The sequence below is a fragment of the Pocillopora verrucosa genome, chromosome 3 (assembly GCF_036669915.1).
Source record: "Pocillopora verrucosa isolate sample1 chromosome 3, ASM3666991v2, whole genome shotgun sequence".
Taxonomy (NCBI): Eukaryota; Metazoa; Cnidaria; class Anthozoa; order Scleractinia; family Pocilloporidae; genus Pocillopora; species Pocillopora verrucosa.
Window position 1 is genome coordinate 1,265,274 of NC_089314.1, and position 17,543 is coordinate 1,282,816.

The window sequence follows — 17,543 nt, forward strand, 5'->3', positions numbered from 1 at the left end:
CCCATCCTGCTTTTTGATGTTGAGAAAATGTATCTTATTTGCTTTATGATATATGTTCTACTTACATATGATTAATCAAATATTTTGAGAGTCAAAATCACGCAAAACAGCAATATTAAATCAAAAGTGAAAGTGATGATTAGTTTCTATGAGAGGCAAGCGAAGTCTCTCTTCGAGCTATCAAAACTTTAGGAAATGTATGATGATCCTCAAAAAACGGAAGCTTTGACAAGGCGTAATATTCAAGGCTTTATTTCGTGATCGGATATTCATTCTTTCCAAAGCAAGAAAAACTAATCTCTTACAATATAGTATGACGACAAAAGATGTGAGTCGTACGTTTTTTATTCTGGTGGCGGCGGAGGTAAAGGTGGTGGATCAACATTTCCAGAAGGCTGTGAGGGCAGCGGAGGAACCGTATTGCCTCCTGGGCTTTGTTGAGTACTTTGTGGGAGAGGTGGAGAAGTTGTTGGGGGTGGGGGAAGAATTGAAGGGACGGGTGGAAGACTTGGTGGGAGAGGTGAAAGACTTGGTAATGGAGGCGGAAGACTTGGAGGGGGAGGAGGAAGACTGGGTGGGAGAGGCGGAAGACTTGGAGGGAGAGGTGGAAGGCTCGGCGGGAGACTTGATGGGATGGGTGGAAGACTAGGTGGTAGGGTGGGAATAGGTGTTGACACATCATCTCCACCCTCACCTCCTCCAATAGTACTGGTTAAGAAGTTGATCCACGGGAGATACTTCTTGATGTTAGCATAGACCCCATACTTCAAAGCCCTGGCACATCCTTTTCCCCAGGAGGTTACTCCAATCTGTACCCACTGCCGACGATTTACAGGATTCTTGCATACAAGTGGTCCTCCAGAATCACCTTGACAGCTGTCAACGCCTCCTTGACGCAACCCGGCACAGATCATGTTATCAGTGATTTTCTCCCCATATGATTGGTTATAACGACAAGCCTGGCGGTCTACTATTGGTACCTTGGCCTGCATGAGTACGGGCGAAGGAGCGCCATCTTCCTGAGTAGTACCCCAACCACTAATCATACATTTTGTACTTGGTGGAAACTTATACTCTGGTTCAGACAAACAGATAGTGTTTACGCGACCAGTGAGATTAGCAGGTCGGTCGAGTCGTATTAAGGCCAGATCATTGTCCGTCGTATGATGATCCCAATCTGGATGGATGTAAATGTGATCGATTGCAAAATCCTGCTCGAATCCCTCCTTTTTATTAAAGTCGTGTTCTCCTGTGAGAGACATGGAAACCTCGTTACCACTACTACTAATAGCAAAAATCACTAGGAGATTTCGGTATGAAAATCGTCCAACAGGTTAAACGATATCATAACTCAGCGGGTGGTGGGCAAAGAGTAGAGCGCGAATTGCTGCATGATGTACATGGAAACGAAAAGTCAAACTGGCGCACATGGCTTATTTACGCCACTTACAGGGCCAAGCAACAATTAGCCGTTGCCAAAAATAAACGAATAAAATATAGAGACGAAGGTTTTTAAGTAGTTTCACCAACCAAGTCTAATAAACATCATTTTCTTGTTTGCAGTGATATCAAAGCAATGTGCCGCCGTTAGGACCCATTCGGGGTCCACCAGAGATCCACCACAAAACTGCTTTCCCTTGTCGGACCCCAACGCCCAGATCATGGCAGCTTGCCAGGGCCACGCACCAGGCTTGGCGACAATACCGCCGACAATCCTTGTTCCTGTCTTACTGGTTCCACACAATTGCAGACCTGTTTAGAGGGCATTTTGGATTAAAATTCTGAAGAGCGGACTCTCTCCACCCGTGAGTGCCCTCAAACCTCTACTGAAGCCTTATGAAATGCTGAGGAGGCTGATGCGGGAGGGGGTGAGGGGCAGGGTGGACATGTAAAATGGACTAGCATCCCTCCAGAAGGAAAAGCAGTACTCTTTGTGACTTTAAACTACAGCAACATGGATAAGCACCGGATGAATTTGCCACTGACTCGTGTTTTTTTTTACTTCATTGAAATCAGCCCAATAGATTTAAAGCTACCCCAAAGACAACTCAAAAGCGAAGAGTTAGCCTACAGCTTCTGTGAAAGAAAATTATGTAAGTTAATTACATATAATAATAAAACAAACCTGTATTTCCACCTAGGTGCTTACTGGTCCAAGACACTTGGAAACCCTTTCCCGTGTCTGATTCGTCCGAGGCAAGTTTTATATACAATGAGGTTCCTTGCGCATACACTTTAGCAGGAAGGCTAGAACCACAGTAACGGCCTGGAAATATAGAACACTTTGGTACGGGAAATAGCTTCCAATTGCAGATTTTAACAGTGAATCGAAAAAGAAAAAAGAAAAAAAAAAAGGGATGAATTCGTTCTTCATTTTGGTACAGACACGTAAATGGAAATATTAATCATACATACTTACAGAAACATGTGTTCGCTGGAGTTTGGGGAAAGTTGGTCTATAAATAGCTATGTGCTTAACCATGGATAATTTCAAACGCGCACAGCAATGTTTATCACATTTATACAAACCGATCAAATTCGAAGAGGCCTTGTCACCATCCCTGATCTCTACATGGTCGTATTTGCATTTTGAACTTTCTTCCATATCAAACTTGTTAAACGTCAAAGTTAGAGAGTGAGTGACGGGTACAGTTATCACCCACTCGCATTCGATATTGGTGGGGTATTGATTGGGATATCCAGGAGTCTGGAAACTACCGTTCTCGTCAGTGAATGTAGCCCCGCACTCTTTGGATAAAAAACAAAAAAAACCATCAAAATGAAATCTTCTCACTTCCAGTCAAGTCTTCAATGACGACTGAGAGTACCCTTTTGAAAAATTAAAAGAACCTGCTTCTTGTAATCTCTGCTAGCTTTCCATCTTATGGAACTAAGATTTGAGAAAAACCGAAACGGGGATTATCCTCTGAGGGATTATTTTATGTGGAATAAACAATGTACCATGATGTGACTTTCAGGTGAGTTTCAAGTAAATTTCAAAACAGACGAGAAGATTGATATCAAGTTTTCCTCACAAGGTTGGTCACGCGTAGATAAACGTGCGGAAGACCAAACATGTTCAAACTGCACCGAACGAACACTGTCAAGATACTTAAAATTCACAAAGGTAAAGAGAAAGATAAGACAACAGCACCATGATGAAAGACTATGAAAGGGAGTGTTTCTTTTGTCTGCGTTGTCGTTAACTAGTCTTAGACGATAACAGCAGCCAATCGATATTATGTATGACAAGCAATGGTTACAATTTCAACAATGGGCTCACTCATGTTGTTAGCGACTGCCCGCCAAACTGCCTGGAAACCTTTCCCTGTATCAGCCTCATCCGATTTCAGAGTAATGTGCAATGATTTTCCAGAAGAGCGAAGAAGTGAAGGAGTTGTCGAGCCACAGAATGTTCCCAGTTCGGCTGACTTGGACTACAAAGAGTAAAATTGATGAAAATCTTCATCACATGCTCTTTTGATGTTCAAAACAACGTTATTGGTAAATTAAGAGATTCAAAGTCTCGGAGACAGTAAATATCTACTCCCGCTGAACGCAGCACAAATTAAACATGTAAACACGTTTCAATACATTATTTATCGATATATTTACCGTAGATCCATCCAGAATCTCCAAACTGTCATATTTACACTTTTTGCTGTACTCTATATCAAGAGACTTAAACTCTAGTTCAATCACTTGTGATGGCTTAACTGAAATAACCCAGACGCATGTTACGTCAGTAGGGTAAAGTCCCGGATAATTGGGTGACGTCACTGAACCGTTGGAGCCCGTCAACTGTTTACCGCAATCTGGAGGTAAATAAAATGATGTCACCCAAATCATTCACCTAAAGGAGTGTAAACCTTGTGCAACCTGTTCACAACTCCAAAACAATTTAAGTTTTGCGCGTAAAGATAAAGTATCATTATCATGACTTTAAAAACTTTTGGACCACGAGCATGCGTTTTCACCGAGTTTTGCTACCCTTGAAAAGTTATTACCGATGCGTATTTATTCTCCCCTCCCCCCTTCTTCCCCTCCCCCTTCCCCCCGTCTAGACCAGTATACGGTAACCAAACCAGTCTCGTTGGCGTAGCTGGCTGTTTTTGTCTTCGCGTTGACGTATGATGGGGCCGCAAAAAGCCACAAAAAGTTAGGATCACAGAAACTGGAGAATCCGTGCGATTTGAAGCTCCACTGTTTTATTTTACTCAGTTCGACTGCCTATATGTATTAAGTTTGTCAAGCGGTAAAGAGAAACTTGCAAAACTCGCACACAATTTTTTTCTGAAAGGTAAAAGGATCTGCTGCAACTAGTTTGATAAATTATAATAAGTCTGAATTTTAGAAACTCTCTACGGAGGCCAATTTACATTTCCAGCTCAGTTCATAAAACCAAGTTGTCAGATGTCAATGCCTCTTCTAGAATGATACAGTTAAAGACAATCACAATGTACTTCTATATTGCTTGCTTATATCAGTTTTAGATAAAACTGAATGCCTTGTTGTTTGTATTTAATACTGAAGCAGGTTCAAATGTGATTTCAGCTGTGCATATGTGATGAGTTATGTGTTACTGGTGTTGTAGAAGATGTCGTGGCGTAATTATTATTGACTCAAAGTTATTTAAAGTATACAGTTGTTCAAACAAGCTATTAAACATTAACGATACCTGCTTTCTTCTGCTTTGGTGCTCTATGAACTCTCACCAATATATCCTAAAAAAGATCAAACAAGTCTAGGATATTTTACTTAAATGTTGGAAAATTTAAACGGCAAATTTTGCTAAATTTACGCTCTAAATCATTCTATAATGAGATTTGATCTTTTTTTAAACCATTAACTACTCAAACCTAGTTCTTGGATATTTGAGGCCAAGCACGGAACAAACCTTTCAACTGTTTTGAACAATCTATTCTCGGTTAGATGTGTTATGAATGTGATTTCACCCTATTATATCTGATGCTTTCCCTTTTTTCTGTGAAAGGTAAGGTAACCGTGCTTCTGAGAAAGTAATCGCCCAACGCAGAGTTGTAACTTAAGCTGATTTTGTAGTTAAGGGATTTGACCCGATAATCCCAATTTCACTTTCTGTGATCAAAGATAAACTCAGTAAATACGCGGCATAAAGCTTGCGAAGAGGATATTGCTGATGAGCTCTACGGTATGCAAGCCATCAGATCTCCATTTTCATTCTCAACACAGTTACAAATTGAAATCTAACTCTATCTTTAATGACAAGCCATCGTTATCAGCAATACAATTTCGATTAGTTTTTGATTCTATCACCAACTCACCTTTTCTTTCCTCTGATAAGGCTTGCCCTGAACAGTGAAGGAGGCACCCAGAATAAACATCGGTAGCAACATAAAAGGCAGCATTTCGCGCCGTTATCGAGTTATGTCAAAACTCGCTCAATTTCTATAAGTCGAATTAATGTTTGTGGTTTCTGCCTCTCTGCCTTTGCAGTAGTTAATTGTGTCGTTTGTCAGTTATCGCTCTATATATTGTTTCTAAAAAGGGAATTGAAGTCTTTTATTGACCCAGGTGGACATATGAGTAAATAAGCTACCGAGGAAGGGAATAAAATGTACCGTATCTATCTCCGTAATATTTCACTTTTATGACTTACGAAATAATAAAGAGATTCTGACTACACTAACACAAGACATTTAATGTGGAAAGTATATTTTGGATGAGTCAGTCGGTCTCAGTACTTAGTATACGCATCCTGATCTAATCTCAATATGCGTACAGTGAAATTAGGGGTTCTTCAAGCATAATTATCCTGTGCTACGCCAGATACGAAAAACCACCCAAAAAATCTGTGTATAGGTGGCAAAAAAATATGTGGAAACGTATTCCTCATCTAATGCAGCAGTACAATACCCCGAGAAAAGTGTTCACTAACCTGGTTACACTACTAATCACAAAGAAAAAATAAAAAATTGCAATGGTATTCTTCACGGAGTTGGAAAACGAAAGAAAGAAAAAGAAGAAAGTGGTCAAACGTGAAGCTGATCGACCTGTCTGGATCAATATCAGTATCTGGGCAACTGCCAACCTACCCCTCCCCTAACCCAACATTAACCCTAACTTTTTAGGTTAGGGGAGGGGTAGTTGGGCAGTTGCTCAGATACTGATATTGATATTGATCCGAATGTCTGATTTTTCTCGCGAAAAGTAGTTCTCTCGTAGTTCAAGAATACATTCGTTCCCATTTTTTTTTATCATTGTTGACATTTTTGCCATAATCAGGTGTTCTAGCTAAGAGTTAGTAGAATTGCAGTTTTCCTCCAGGTTTTAGTCAGCTTTCCTCGTGAGAGTTATGGAAAATTCAGCGTTATAGTAATACTATTCAAACTCACCTGCTTGCCGAAGCATCTTCTTAACAGGCAGTCTAGTCTCGTGCCCAAACCTTCAATTCTACGATCACTTACAATTACACGGTAGGATCTGAATGCGAGGTTACAGACAATCCTAGCTTCTCCGTTGCAAGATCATTATCAAACACCGAAAATAATAGAAAACTATAATCATTGCAAGTCTTACAGAGACTTTTTCAACTTTCGAAGAAAAAACAAAGCTTTTCAACTTTTATCTGCCTGCAAACTTGAAAGTTAGTGGGGAGCTTCGAGCTCAGCCCGTATTGTGCGCGAGTTGCTATATTTAACATATATGTGTTTACAATCCTGTGTATAAGAATGCTAATTCTTACCTCGCAGGTGCACACACCGGCGACATTGACGCTCACAGTCACCCACACACTTCGTCATTCAAATATATCTGCGTGACTTTCTACAGGAGGTCAGCAGGTTGCTGAGCTACTGAGTGAGCCATCAACTTCAAGTTGAAAACCACCTATAAACCACCATGGCGAATTAAAAAAAGGGCTGAGTCGCCATGGTCTCGAGTGTTAGCCGTTGATGGGACCAAATAGCTCCGTGACAAAGGGTTGACCGGCTTAAAACGATAGCATTTCGAATCTCACCGTAACGATTTATCTGCCTTTATCAACTGCTTGTTAATAATAAAAAACTGTCTCGCTCGCCTACCAACGCAGGACAACAGTTCCTTTAAAAACAATTGATCCGCGTATTTCGTCACGTTTCGCAGCAACTTGAAAAATTTAGCTCAGATTTTCAACTTGATAATTTTCATTCCTTTTCTGTCCTTCGCATCCTTAATCAATCTTTTTGCTCCCTTTGATCTGGGTGCATTTCTTAAGTGTTTCTCTTCTGTATCATACCAAAATTATATACTTCTTCTAAATTGATGACCTTTTTAGCTCCATAGAGATTCCCCCAAAATACTTCAAACCCATTTTCTATTTAATGTCGAAGCGCCCGAACCAAAATGTTCCCCAAGCCCAAGAAAATTTAACATTATCATTATCCAACAATAACTTAAAAGTAGAAATAAGTAAACTACTTGAAGCGCACAGGAAAATACAAGTGAACAAGTCGCAATTTGTTTTAGGTCCGCTTCTAATTGGTTTAAGGGGTGGCTGACTTTTGACCGATTGCAAGGCAACTCAAATTACCTCAGGAAATTAAGGTAAAGGGATGCAAATAATTTGCCTTTATCATCGCGCCCATCGCTGGGGAAGAGAAATCGGACGGGTGTGTCTTTTATATCGGTCGTTTATTGTAGCCAGCGATTGATTTCTTTTTAAACAAAATGTTTCATATGGATTGAGATGCCTACATGCCTAGATCTACACAACTGACCGGGTAGTTCAACATGCCGTAAATTATGAACAATGATGACACTTTGATGGGCCATTTCAGGCTTGCTATAATCAAATGCAACTCAGTGCGAGTATTAATGGGGCATTGAAAAATTATACAACAGCGACATTAGTTGGTGAGAACAAGTAACTACGTAAACTTGAGTTGAATGCTTTCTTCATATCTTATCAGCTGAAATCCTTATTGGATCTCTTGCCCAATATGAAGAGTTTCAATAAACAGTCATTTTGTTTAGCTAAGGGATGCCACAGGCAAAATGTAGGAAATTCTATAGCTTTTGCGACACAAATCACGGCATTACACAGAAGCAACGTCTTCGACCAAACAATATCACCATGACTTGACATTCGTCATGTTAAATTCTTCCGCGCGGCCATCTCATGCCGTCAGTCAAGTGACCCTTTCTTACTAAACAACTGTAAGTTCTCGTCAGAATTTCTTTACTTAATTTCGAAACTAGTTGACGAGAATAAAGACTTACATCGGCTGAATGGTACAATTTTGGTTGATAATACAATCTCCTGTTTTATTTTATTTTTTACACTGTATTATATGACAGGTATGAAAAAATTCCTTTTTGATTAATACATCTTAATAAAACCCACATGCTTTATACTACTAATGTTAATTATGTTTTCAATATACTATCGACGTCAATTAACTGATGCATTCATGAAAAACATGTCTATTCTCTGGAATGTTTTATAAATATAGAAAAGAAATGTGTTTAACTCAAAAGCCAGGTGTAGGCTTCTAACACTTCCTCCATTATCCGTGGCAACCAAACATACTGAAAACAAAACATACATGTTATGTCTTAGAACTATGGAAATAGAACTGCAAAATTAACACATCGATTAAGTAACAAACTAGAACTCATCTGCTCTTAAAGAAATGCTTTGATTGAAGTGTTAGTTCATGTCTTCATTAACTTATTTACAAACGTCAAACAAAAGGAGATAGTGTTTGGTGAAGTAATGTTTCAGCGGCCTGCTTTGAGATCTTAAATCTTGTTATCCTAAGAAGTCCTTTATGTTGTAAAGTAGTTGTATCCGCTTTTCATGCTGCGATACACTTTTCTGTGTGTTCATTATCCGTGATATTAGAAATAAATTGTCGCCACTGGTCCTCCCGCCCGCTGTTTCTTTCTTGTCGTCACAGCGAATAAATCCAAGTTTCTGAGTCCACGTTATTCAGGTCTGAATAATTCGGAGCTCGACTAATTTCCGCACCAGTTTCCTTCTGACTTAGATCGCTTTGCTCTCCCAACAAATTTGTCTCACTTACAGCATAACGCTTCAAAACATCGCTAGAGAAAGCCGAATTAAAACTTTTCAAGCGGGGTTTCTTCCGAGGTGCCTCTTCTGGTTGTGGGTCATTCTTGACACGAGGGCATGAATTTTTCTTTGTGAGCTTTGGTTTCTCGGGAGCAGCATGAAGGCTTTCGTCACTCTTATCGCCACTTTTGCCAAAACTTGAATTTAAGTTGAATTTCTCATCTACGTACGCACCAAAGCTCTGTGCAAGAAACTGCTGACTTGCGCGTAAAACTTCCTCAGAAAGAGCTCTCTTAGCTTTTGGAGTCCAATTTTCGCAGTTTTCAACATCACCACTGGAATGTAAACTCTCAGTTTCCAAGCTTGATGTTGACCCGTCCATGTAGGGTAGAAGCAGATGCTCTTTCCCAGCTCTAAGAATCGCTGAAGCTAAAAGGAAAACTATTCCTTCTCCTTTTGCGACATCTATAGCAAGTTGACCTTCTTGCGACATTGCTGTTACATCCACGCAAGAGTTAATTAGAAAGTTTACTACGTCGACATGTCCGCCAAAAGCTGCGTAATGCAAACAAGTCCATCCGCGCTCATCTCGCAGCTCTAACTCCGCTCCATTTTCCATCAACAACCTAGCCATTTCTAACTGACCAGAGAGGCAGCTGCGATGCAGGACTGTGCTCCCTTTCTCGTCCTGTTCATTTATCCTCGCTTTGTGAAACTTCAATGCAAATTTGAGTTGCGCAAGGTCATTTGCCTCAATCGCTATATTGAATACTCCCGCAACACTTGTCCTCCTTTGACGATGTGCCATAGCAGGAGCCTGTGAGCTTGTATCTGTTGGTTTATTTGACGAAACATAAATGCTACATCACTTTCATCTTGTTCTGTTTAAAGAATGACACAAATGATTAACGGTGATGTAATTCTCGCTTCAACAAGCGCATTATTATGTAAATTACGAATCGGTTCAAAATATAATAAGCTTCAGTTTATTCGGATACTGTCATGAAAACTCCTTGAATACAAAGCATGGTTGATTTGTTGAGGGAGTTGATGAGTACGTTGTGTTATCTTTGGAAAATTATCCATACTTTCAGATTAGTAAAGAAGTTGGTAAGCTCGATGCAAAGCTATCAGGAAGTCAAGATGTTTAAGCAACTAAATACGATTTACTTTGGCCTTATATAATAGGCTAATTTAGCTTTTCAACTACTCCTGAGCCGAACTGAAGATCCAAATCGGAAATTTCAAACATGGCTCTCTTTGAGAAGTCACGATATATTTGATAAATATGTGTCAAACGTAGAGGATCTGTTAGATATATGGTAATTTTGTATGTCATCTTTTCTTAAGGTGGGAGGTCGCTGAAGTCGTTGAAAAGGGGGCCAAAAAGTGAAGAGGACAATGAGCTGGAATAAAGAAATACAAGGCCAAACTTTCTATAACCTTTCCGCAAGACTCGCAAACTATGACGTGCCTCTTAGGGAATCATGTAAATCTCTGTAGCGCCTTTGCTTACTGAAGTAATTAGTGATTCAGCAAGTAGTCGGTGTTTTAACACTAGCGCGTGACAAATCCTTACAAAAAAAAGAAGCTGTCATCTAATGAAAAATAAAAAAATTACGTTGTACTTTTTTCAATAATGCATGCTTACTATTGCAATATATTCCACAGCTCCTAAAGCTGTACATATAGATTAATTTAGTAAATGTTGTTCAAGGTGGTACCGGCTTCATTTTCATTAAGTTTGCCACTTCAGTTTCATTAAGTTAAGCTTACAATCTAATGCAATAATGCCAAAACCACAACATTGTTCATCAGAAACCACAATTTTTCGTTCAAAGGGCAACTTTCACGGTTATTTGAAAACGACGCCAGATTGTAAAGTGAATCGCTATGAAACAGAAAGATTTTGTAAAAGACTAAACTAGATCCCGTCGAAACCACCACCAAACTGTACCTTCTCGAGCTTTTACCGGATAAAGTATCTTAGAACATTCTCTTGAAGTTGATAAACACCGAAGCAGCTTAGAATAAAATAAGCTTAATTCCGGCATCTGCTTGATTTTTATCATTGACGACAGCCGAGAGGACGCCACATCAAGATTTACCTTGTGATAAATCAATTAATTAATTTGGTGGTAGCTTCCTTTTTAAGCATCGATCATTTACTCAGGAAAGCGGCATGAGGAAGATCATAACATTCATAAAAAAATGTCGTTTTCTGCTCTTTTGATTCGGAGGACTCAATTGAATTGCCGTTACGCTGCCCCTGTTTTTCAAAATTTTGTTTTTTAAATTCTTGCATAGTTTCCCGGATCCGACTTTTACTGGTCAGTCCCATATGAATCAAGAAGATTGATGTTTTGAAGAAGCAAAATATGTATCCAGTCAGTTTTAAAAAATTCTTCATTTAAAGAATCCATTTTTTCAGCAGCAATTGAAAAAAGGGAGTTTTTTTTCCATTAAGGGTTGCATCGCTCGCTAGGAATCAATTGTAGAATGAATTAGATCAAGTAACAACTAATCCTGTGATTTCCCCATTTTGCTTTTATAAATAGCATCTTGAGTGCCCAGCTCAATTACCAGGTAATGTGCTGGAGACGTTATGTTGTGACCAATAGCCTGACAGCAAATATAGTAATTTGCTTGCTGCACAAGAGCTTTATGCTAATGTTATAAGAAACATCAACGCCGCTAATTGTACATTGATTGTATCGGGAGAGGCCTGGGATCGATAGCATTGCTTTTCACTCTTCTGCCAAGCTGCTGATCGAATTTCTCGTGAAGTTAAGTTGAAGAGAATCATTTGGATGGAAATGAATGAAGCATTTTTAGAGCAACCTAAAATTATTTCTAAACTACGTTCCTTAATATTTGATTGGTGAAAAGTTTCAAGAGCTGAGTCCCGACAAAAGGGAAACCGAAATAAAAACAATGCATAGTGGATGATTAAATTCTGCTTCAATATTGAAATTACTTTTGTGCAGAGTACCAAAGTTTTGAGGTCAATGAGGTTTGTTCTCAGTGAAAAGATATCGAATACCATAGTCTTAAATTGTCTCAAAAGTTAAATGTCACAAAGCCAGTTCAACTGGAAAGACAACGTATTTCTTTCCTCAAGCTACATTGCATGCAATTACAAATAAATTCTAAATTTGAGTTGGTAAATGATATTGCGTAAACAACCCAATAGAAAAACCATTTACTTTAAGATTCCTTAAGATTTTAAACTCTCTTCGATAAAAATGATGAAAATCGTTATGAGCTCAGCGTTTCCTGTCTTTCCTAGTAGTTGTATAAAACAACACCTGAGGTGTTTTGTTTAATTGAAACGGGAATAATCTATGCATTGAAACTAAAGGGGCCAACATCTGGTGCGCCCACGCTGAGTTTTAACGTCTGTTTGCATTTTGAAAAAAGTTTAACCCTCGGTTGCAAGACTTATATCTCTTCCTATAAACATTCTACTTACTAAACCAACCAACGAGATCAGTTCTCTTTTAAGGGTTGCATTCCTCGGTAGGGATCGATTGCAGAAAGAATAAGACCAAGGTAAGCTAGACTTGTATAATTCTTCCCTTTAATAGTTAGACAATTATTGAAAACGCAAGCAATATGCAAATCTTGTGCAACTCTTCATCATCTGTTTTCGTCACGTTCCGAGGAGAGGACAAATTTTTAGCTTTTTTCCTTAACTTTCAATTTTTAAATTTCCTTTGATTCGCCACTTTCTAGGTGCCTATAACGTGGTAAACGCCATTTGGCGTTTACTATTGAACTCCTTTTTTGACGGTTGACAGTAAAAAAAAACTACCGTTTTCGACAGTTAACAGCTATCAACGAGCGCTTTTCATTCAACTAATTTATTCTTGTTTTCTCGTCACCATACTCCCACCAATAGCGTAGCTTCACTTTCTGCATATAAGCCCACACACAACCCACAATCCTCCTCCAATCGCTCTGACGAAGGGCTAACGCTCAAAAAGTCTGCTTTTTTACTGTTTACTATGGCAAATTTACGTTTTCAACTCAGTTGTTAACACTAAATTACCTGCTATACTCCCACCGACGCAGCGCCACAGTTTCTTTAGAAACTTACCCCCTTTATAAATTTTAGGGTGTTTGACAGATGACAGTTCAAATCCAATTAAGATGGTATTTTAGTGCTCATTTAAATCGCCGCTTTAAACGATCCTTAAAATAGCCATCCTAAAAGATTCTTAAAATCGCGCCACTCCATCGCCTCTAGATTGGCCGCTTTAATTGTTGTCAAAGTTCCCTCAGATCAATACCTAAACTGTTCATTAGACGTTCATTAAAACCGCTTAAATGGCCATATTTATTAGAAGTTACTTCTGATTGGCCAGTCTTGTGCTCTAACAGAGCCCAGCTTTGCGATAGGCTACATGATAAAGAGAAGCACTGAAACAACATAAAAATCGACTTAACTGTTGAACTGAAATTCAATTTAGGTGAGAAAATTTTATTGATATTTAAAAAATGTTCAGTGTGTATTTTCAGAAATAATCTGTAACAATGTCTGACTTAATCAACGATTGGTCAATTTGAGATTAACAGGTGTAACAAGAATGAGCTAAGTTGCTACCCATAATAATTTTTCTCCCAGGTATCATAAGTAACATATATGATCTTCTAACTTTTCTCTCGTCTCAAACAACAGTCACTGAAATTGGAATTCGAAGTGCATCAGAAGAACTATCTAATAATTATTTCCTAGAAGGAATAATTTTATATTTTTATATCTATTTATATTTTTCATTATCAGCTAATTTCTGTAGTTGTCGGAGCTGTTTTTTTTGCAACGGTTTTCTTTTTATAATACTTATATACTTGCGTTATTTTTTCTTAAATGGTATACAGGATATTAGTGCGCACAATTTGTATTCCTACTAGTCGCTCTCATAATATTTAGGAATCTTTTTTGAGAATTAAAACGAGGTCTCCACTTTGAATTTGGTCTTATTGAGATATCTTTGATGAAGTGGTTTTTACAACACGCTATCTCATAATTGTCTCTTTGAGAAAGCATCCTTTGACTCCAAAACCTACTTCATTATGAAGTTCATTTCTGGCAAATGAAACTCCTGTGCTAGTTATACAAATTAATCAATCAGCCTCCTCTTGAATAGAAAATGTGTCAAATGTGTATCTTCTGTTTAAATCATGACTAATGATTGACGTTGGTGGTAGTCCTGACTATTTTCAAATTTTTGAAACAGAGATACTAAATAAGCCCAGGATAAAATTGAAATCAAGCAGTGCTTTTTTGTTGCACGCCGGGTGGTTTATGCCCGGGTTATAATTAGAGCTTACAAGCCAAGGTAATCTTCCACTTACTTTGTCTTCATTGGCAGAATTGAATTGAAAAAATGAAGTTGCTTATTATTAACCATATCTTTCTCAATCGCCTTTTAAATAACATTAATTTAAGGATCGTCAACTTTGTTCGAAATTGCCCAAAGATAAACTGATAAACTGTCTTGTATCAATTTTTACTTTAAGAATTTCGCACAGTTAAAGACTGAAAGAGACAATGAACATATAGAGAAAGGAAAACGAAGAAGCAAACGTATTAATAACATCGATCGAAAGTTGAGTTTTCGTCCATAAAAAACTCAAAGTTTTTGGAGTTAAGTTGAGTTGAGTTGAATCTAGAGAAATTAAATTGAAGTCAATGGAGTTATGCTGATAACTCATCAGTGTCTTCGTTTGATCCTTCTTATTTTTATTATTTATATTTTCTTTCAGTTTCCATTGTCCTTTAGAAAACCTCAAAATGTAAATGATATCTTCCTGGGAATTTAACACAAACGCGTGTGCTAGAACATTCTCCCTGATTTGCATAACTTTGAAGTCAATGCGTTATTAGCGATATTCAGCGGGTATGCGCGAACTCCTTGTGCCAGCTGATAACAACATACACGACCGACAATACCTTGAAATATAAACTCCTTAAGGAATAATTTGAAGGTGTCGTAATGACCAAAAGAGTGATCATTATTGGTTGAAACTAGGTCTTAGCATCTGAGGTGCAAGGCAATAACACTATGGAAAAAAATTAGTCACCTGCTTCACCTGTCACAATGATCACTCAAAATGATGACAGCATGCGAAACATTTAATGGGTTTCCTCGATCTACGTCGCCAAAAATTTCCTTCAAAATACGTATTCTGAGATAATTGTAAGTAAGGCCCAATATTTGATACTTTATATTGTTTAAATTCAATAGTATGGTATTTTTTGACGGTCATAAGAAGCAATACAAGGAGTTGTATCGCTCATGTGTGAACGAAACACATATTTCAACAGATTTGTGGAAGACTTCATCTAAAGGGAATAAGGGTACAAACGTTGATCATGTTGAAGAAAACAGAAGTAGGAAAAGCAACTCGAAGGAAATACCCAAAGGTAGAGGAGAAGAAAAGGAAGAGCGCTGACAGCAGAAACAAGACAAGATTTAGCAGGACAAAAGCAGCGACAAACGAAGGGAATGCATTCAGATACGAGGCAGAAATTCAAGAAAACACTGCGATTGAAAGAAATGCTTCAGAAATTTACAGTTTCCCCGAAGAAAAGCATGTTAATGAAATGCAAAGTGAAGGAGAGCTAAAAGTTGCGAGATGCGACTTTCGAAAGCTAAGAAGTTTTGACATGGAAAGCATTGATGACTCTCTCAGCATGATATCTTTAAATTCTCGACCAACGTCAGCCGTTACTGATTTTGCAGAGGAAGTGAAACTTGAAAGTGATGAAGAATTTTCAAGTTTGGAGAAATTAAACGAAAACGATCAATTTCTGATGCGGAAGATTTCAAATGAGAGCAATTCGAGTGATTTGGAAATTTCAGTTGACAAAGGGTCGCCAAGGATACAAGGCATTGAAAATCGAGAAGAAAGTGATTTGGTTGACGAGGAAACGGAGAGAGACAATTCCAGGAACGCAATTGCTATTCTTCCCTTAGAAGAAGTAGAGATAATAGAAGAGAAAGGAAATAAAAAAGCCAATGTTAAATCTGCATGGGAATTGAATGAAAAATTCCTTTTAACCGCAGACTTTCCAGCCAGAATTTGGGAAGAGAAGATTAATGGAAAAGCAATGAATGCAAGAAGGAAGTCATCTGAACTATTTAATGCAAGTTTTCCTCCATTATCTTCAGTCTCTGAATTACGAAGAGGCTCATATCCTATTTCACCTTTGATGTCCTCAGGTTCACCACGTGAGCTTCCATTACTATCAGGAAGACAATGCAAAGTTAAACTTCCCACGCATTTCCCAGGGGTGCCCTCCCCTGAAGTCGAAGGTGATTCCGAAATCAAGTCTTCGGATGATGAGGTGTTAAATGCTTTACTCCTGGAGAAAGGACAAAAGGCAGGGGGAAATAATGCAAAATTACACAAAAAACGAATTGATGTTCCCGGAAAACAGGGAAGTAATTTGACAATTTCCTCCACTAGGTCATCTCCCATTCTAAGTAGATCGCACTCACCAGTGGCATCTACAGAAACTCTTGCAATGAATGTTGCATCTACTGAATACCTCGCTACCCGAGTTGTCACCCAACTAGACTGTGCTTTACAAGAGACTGTCAACGTCAGCAAAAACAGATCAACGATTCGCGCAGGTTGTGTGACGCCAAATTTGATGCCCCAAAGGTACAGCTCTCTTTCATTTCGTCCAACCACGAGCAACTATTTCAGGGGAACAAGCAATTCACTTACGCTACCCACAGTTCAAGACAAATGCAGCAAAAGTTTACCAAATTTGACGGATAATAAAACTAAAAGAATGTTTGTGACATTCGACAAAGATCTTCCTCGCGCAAAAGTAGTCGACTTGGAGGGAAAAAGTGACGTCTCACAGAAATGTCGTCTAATTAACCGCAGATTATCCAGCGAAGACGCATTAGTAAGGGCCATGCTCGACAAAAAAATTCAAAAGAAGGCAATGGTAAGAAAGTGGGTTGTTTCATCTTCGCAAAGTACATTAACTGCAGAGTAAGCTCAGACATCAATTACCTAGAGAGCGGAGTTTGCTCAAGTCACTACGGAAAAGAAATTGTTGATTGAACGCTAGTCAAATAATAGTTCAATCTTTTACATGTATGGGCTAACTTTACCGAGCTACACACGGCTAAATGTGTCGGTCAGAAAAAAAAGAGGAATTAAAAAATTCTTTACAACCGGCTAGTACATTTTTTTGTGTGCGGAAGTTCTTTTCAGAAAATCGTCTTAAATACTTCTCTTGAAAGAAGACTGAGGAAATTAGGGACCCGTCATTATTCATCGGGGGGAGTGGAGAGAAATTGGAGGATTTAATTAATTTTTTGGGGGGGAGGGAAGCACATGGCTATTGGGGGGAATTGAGGGGGGATCAGTCACTAACAGAGTTTAAGTGGGAGAAACTAAAGAACATTGAATGCCAATGAGGGGAGAATAAGAATTCTTGAGTGCCTCGGGGGGGTTTAGGGAGGTTTATTTTGACACAACC

General features: G+C 38.6%; 3 protein-coding genes across 4 annotated transcripts; 1 reads left to right on the top strand and 2 right to left on the bottom strand.

The window, feature by feature from the left end:
- Positions 1 to 189: 189 nt before the first annotated feature.
- Positions 190 to 5,442, bottom strand: LOC131791320 (acrosin). Its single transcript, XM_059108651.2, has 8 exons — positions 5,304 to 5,442; positions 4,679 to 4,724; positions 3,616 to 3,815; positions 3,284 to 3,437; positions 2,530 to 2,748; positions 2,126 to 2,266; positions 1,531 to 1,752; positions 190 to 1,249 (listed from the first exon to the last, which is right to left on the bottom strand). The coding sequence occupies exons 1-8, from the start codon at positions 5,385 to 5,387 to the stop codon at positions 345 to 347; spliced, it is 1,971 nt and encodes a 656-aa protein (XP_058964634.2). The 5' UTR covers positions 5,388 to 5,442; the 3' UTR covers positions 190 to 344.
- Positions 5,443 to 8,319: 2,877 nt separating this feature from the next.
- Positions 8,320 to 11,044, bottom strand: LOC131791323 (26S proteasome non-ATPase regulatory subunit 10-like). The gene is made up of 2 exons (XM_059108654.2): positions 10,992 to 11,044; positions 8,320 to 9,915 (listed from the first exon to the last, which is right to left on the bottom strand). The coding sequence occupies exon 2, from the start codon at positions 9,840 to 9,842 to the stop codon at positions 8,913 to 8,915; it is 930 nt and encodes a 309-aa protein (XP_058964637.2). The 5' UTR covers positions 9,843 to 9,915; positions 10,992 to 11,044; the 3' UTR covers positions 8,320 to 8,912.
- Positions 11,045 to 12,460: 1,416 nt separating this feature from the next.
- LOC131791321 (uncharacterized) lies at positions 12,461 to 17,193 on the top strand. 2 transcript variants are annotated; one of them, XM_059108652.2, is made up of 2 exons: positions 12,461 to 12,586; positions 15,366 to 17,193. In XM_059108652.2, the coding sequence occupies exon 2, from the start codon at positions 15,414 to 15,416 to the stop codon at positions 17,052 to 17,054; it is 1,641 nt and encodes a 546-aa protein (XP_058964635.2). In that variant the 5' UTR covers positions 12,461 to 12,586; positions 15,366 to 15,413; the 3' UTR covers positions 17,055 to 17,193. The 2 variants fall into 2 exon arrangements, with proteins under 2 accessions (XP_058964635.2, XP_066020297.1); XM_066164200.1 differs by lacking the exon at positions 12,461 to 12,586 and adding an exon at positions 15,087 to 15,237.
- The last annotated feature ends 350 nt before the right edge of the window (positions 17,194 to 17,543 follow it).

Bases quoted from the DNA above. Each gene is read 5' to 3' on its own strand.
- LOC131791320 (XM_059108651.2), bottom strand. From the start codon at position 5,387: ATGCTGCCTTTTATGTTGCTACCGATGTTTATTCTGGGTGCCTCCTTC. The intron at 3,816-4,678 runs GTATCGTTAATG...ATTTACCTCCAG, and splicing joins ACCAAAGCAGAAGAAAGCAG to ATTGCGGTAAACAGTTGACG. The intron at 1,250-1,530 runs GTTGGTGAAACT...TGTCTCTCACAG, and splicing joins AATGATGTTTATTAGACTTG to GAGAACACGACTTTAATAAA.
- LOC131791321 (XM_059108652.2), top strand. From the start codon at position 15,414: ATGTTGAAGAAAACAGAAGTAGGAAAAGCAACTCGAAGGAAATACCCA.
- LOC131791323 (XM_059108654.2), bottom strand. From the start codon at position 9,842: ATGGCACATCGTCAAAGGAGGACAAGTGTTGCGGGAGTATTCAATATA.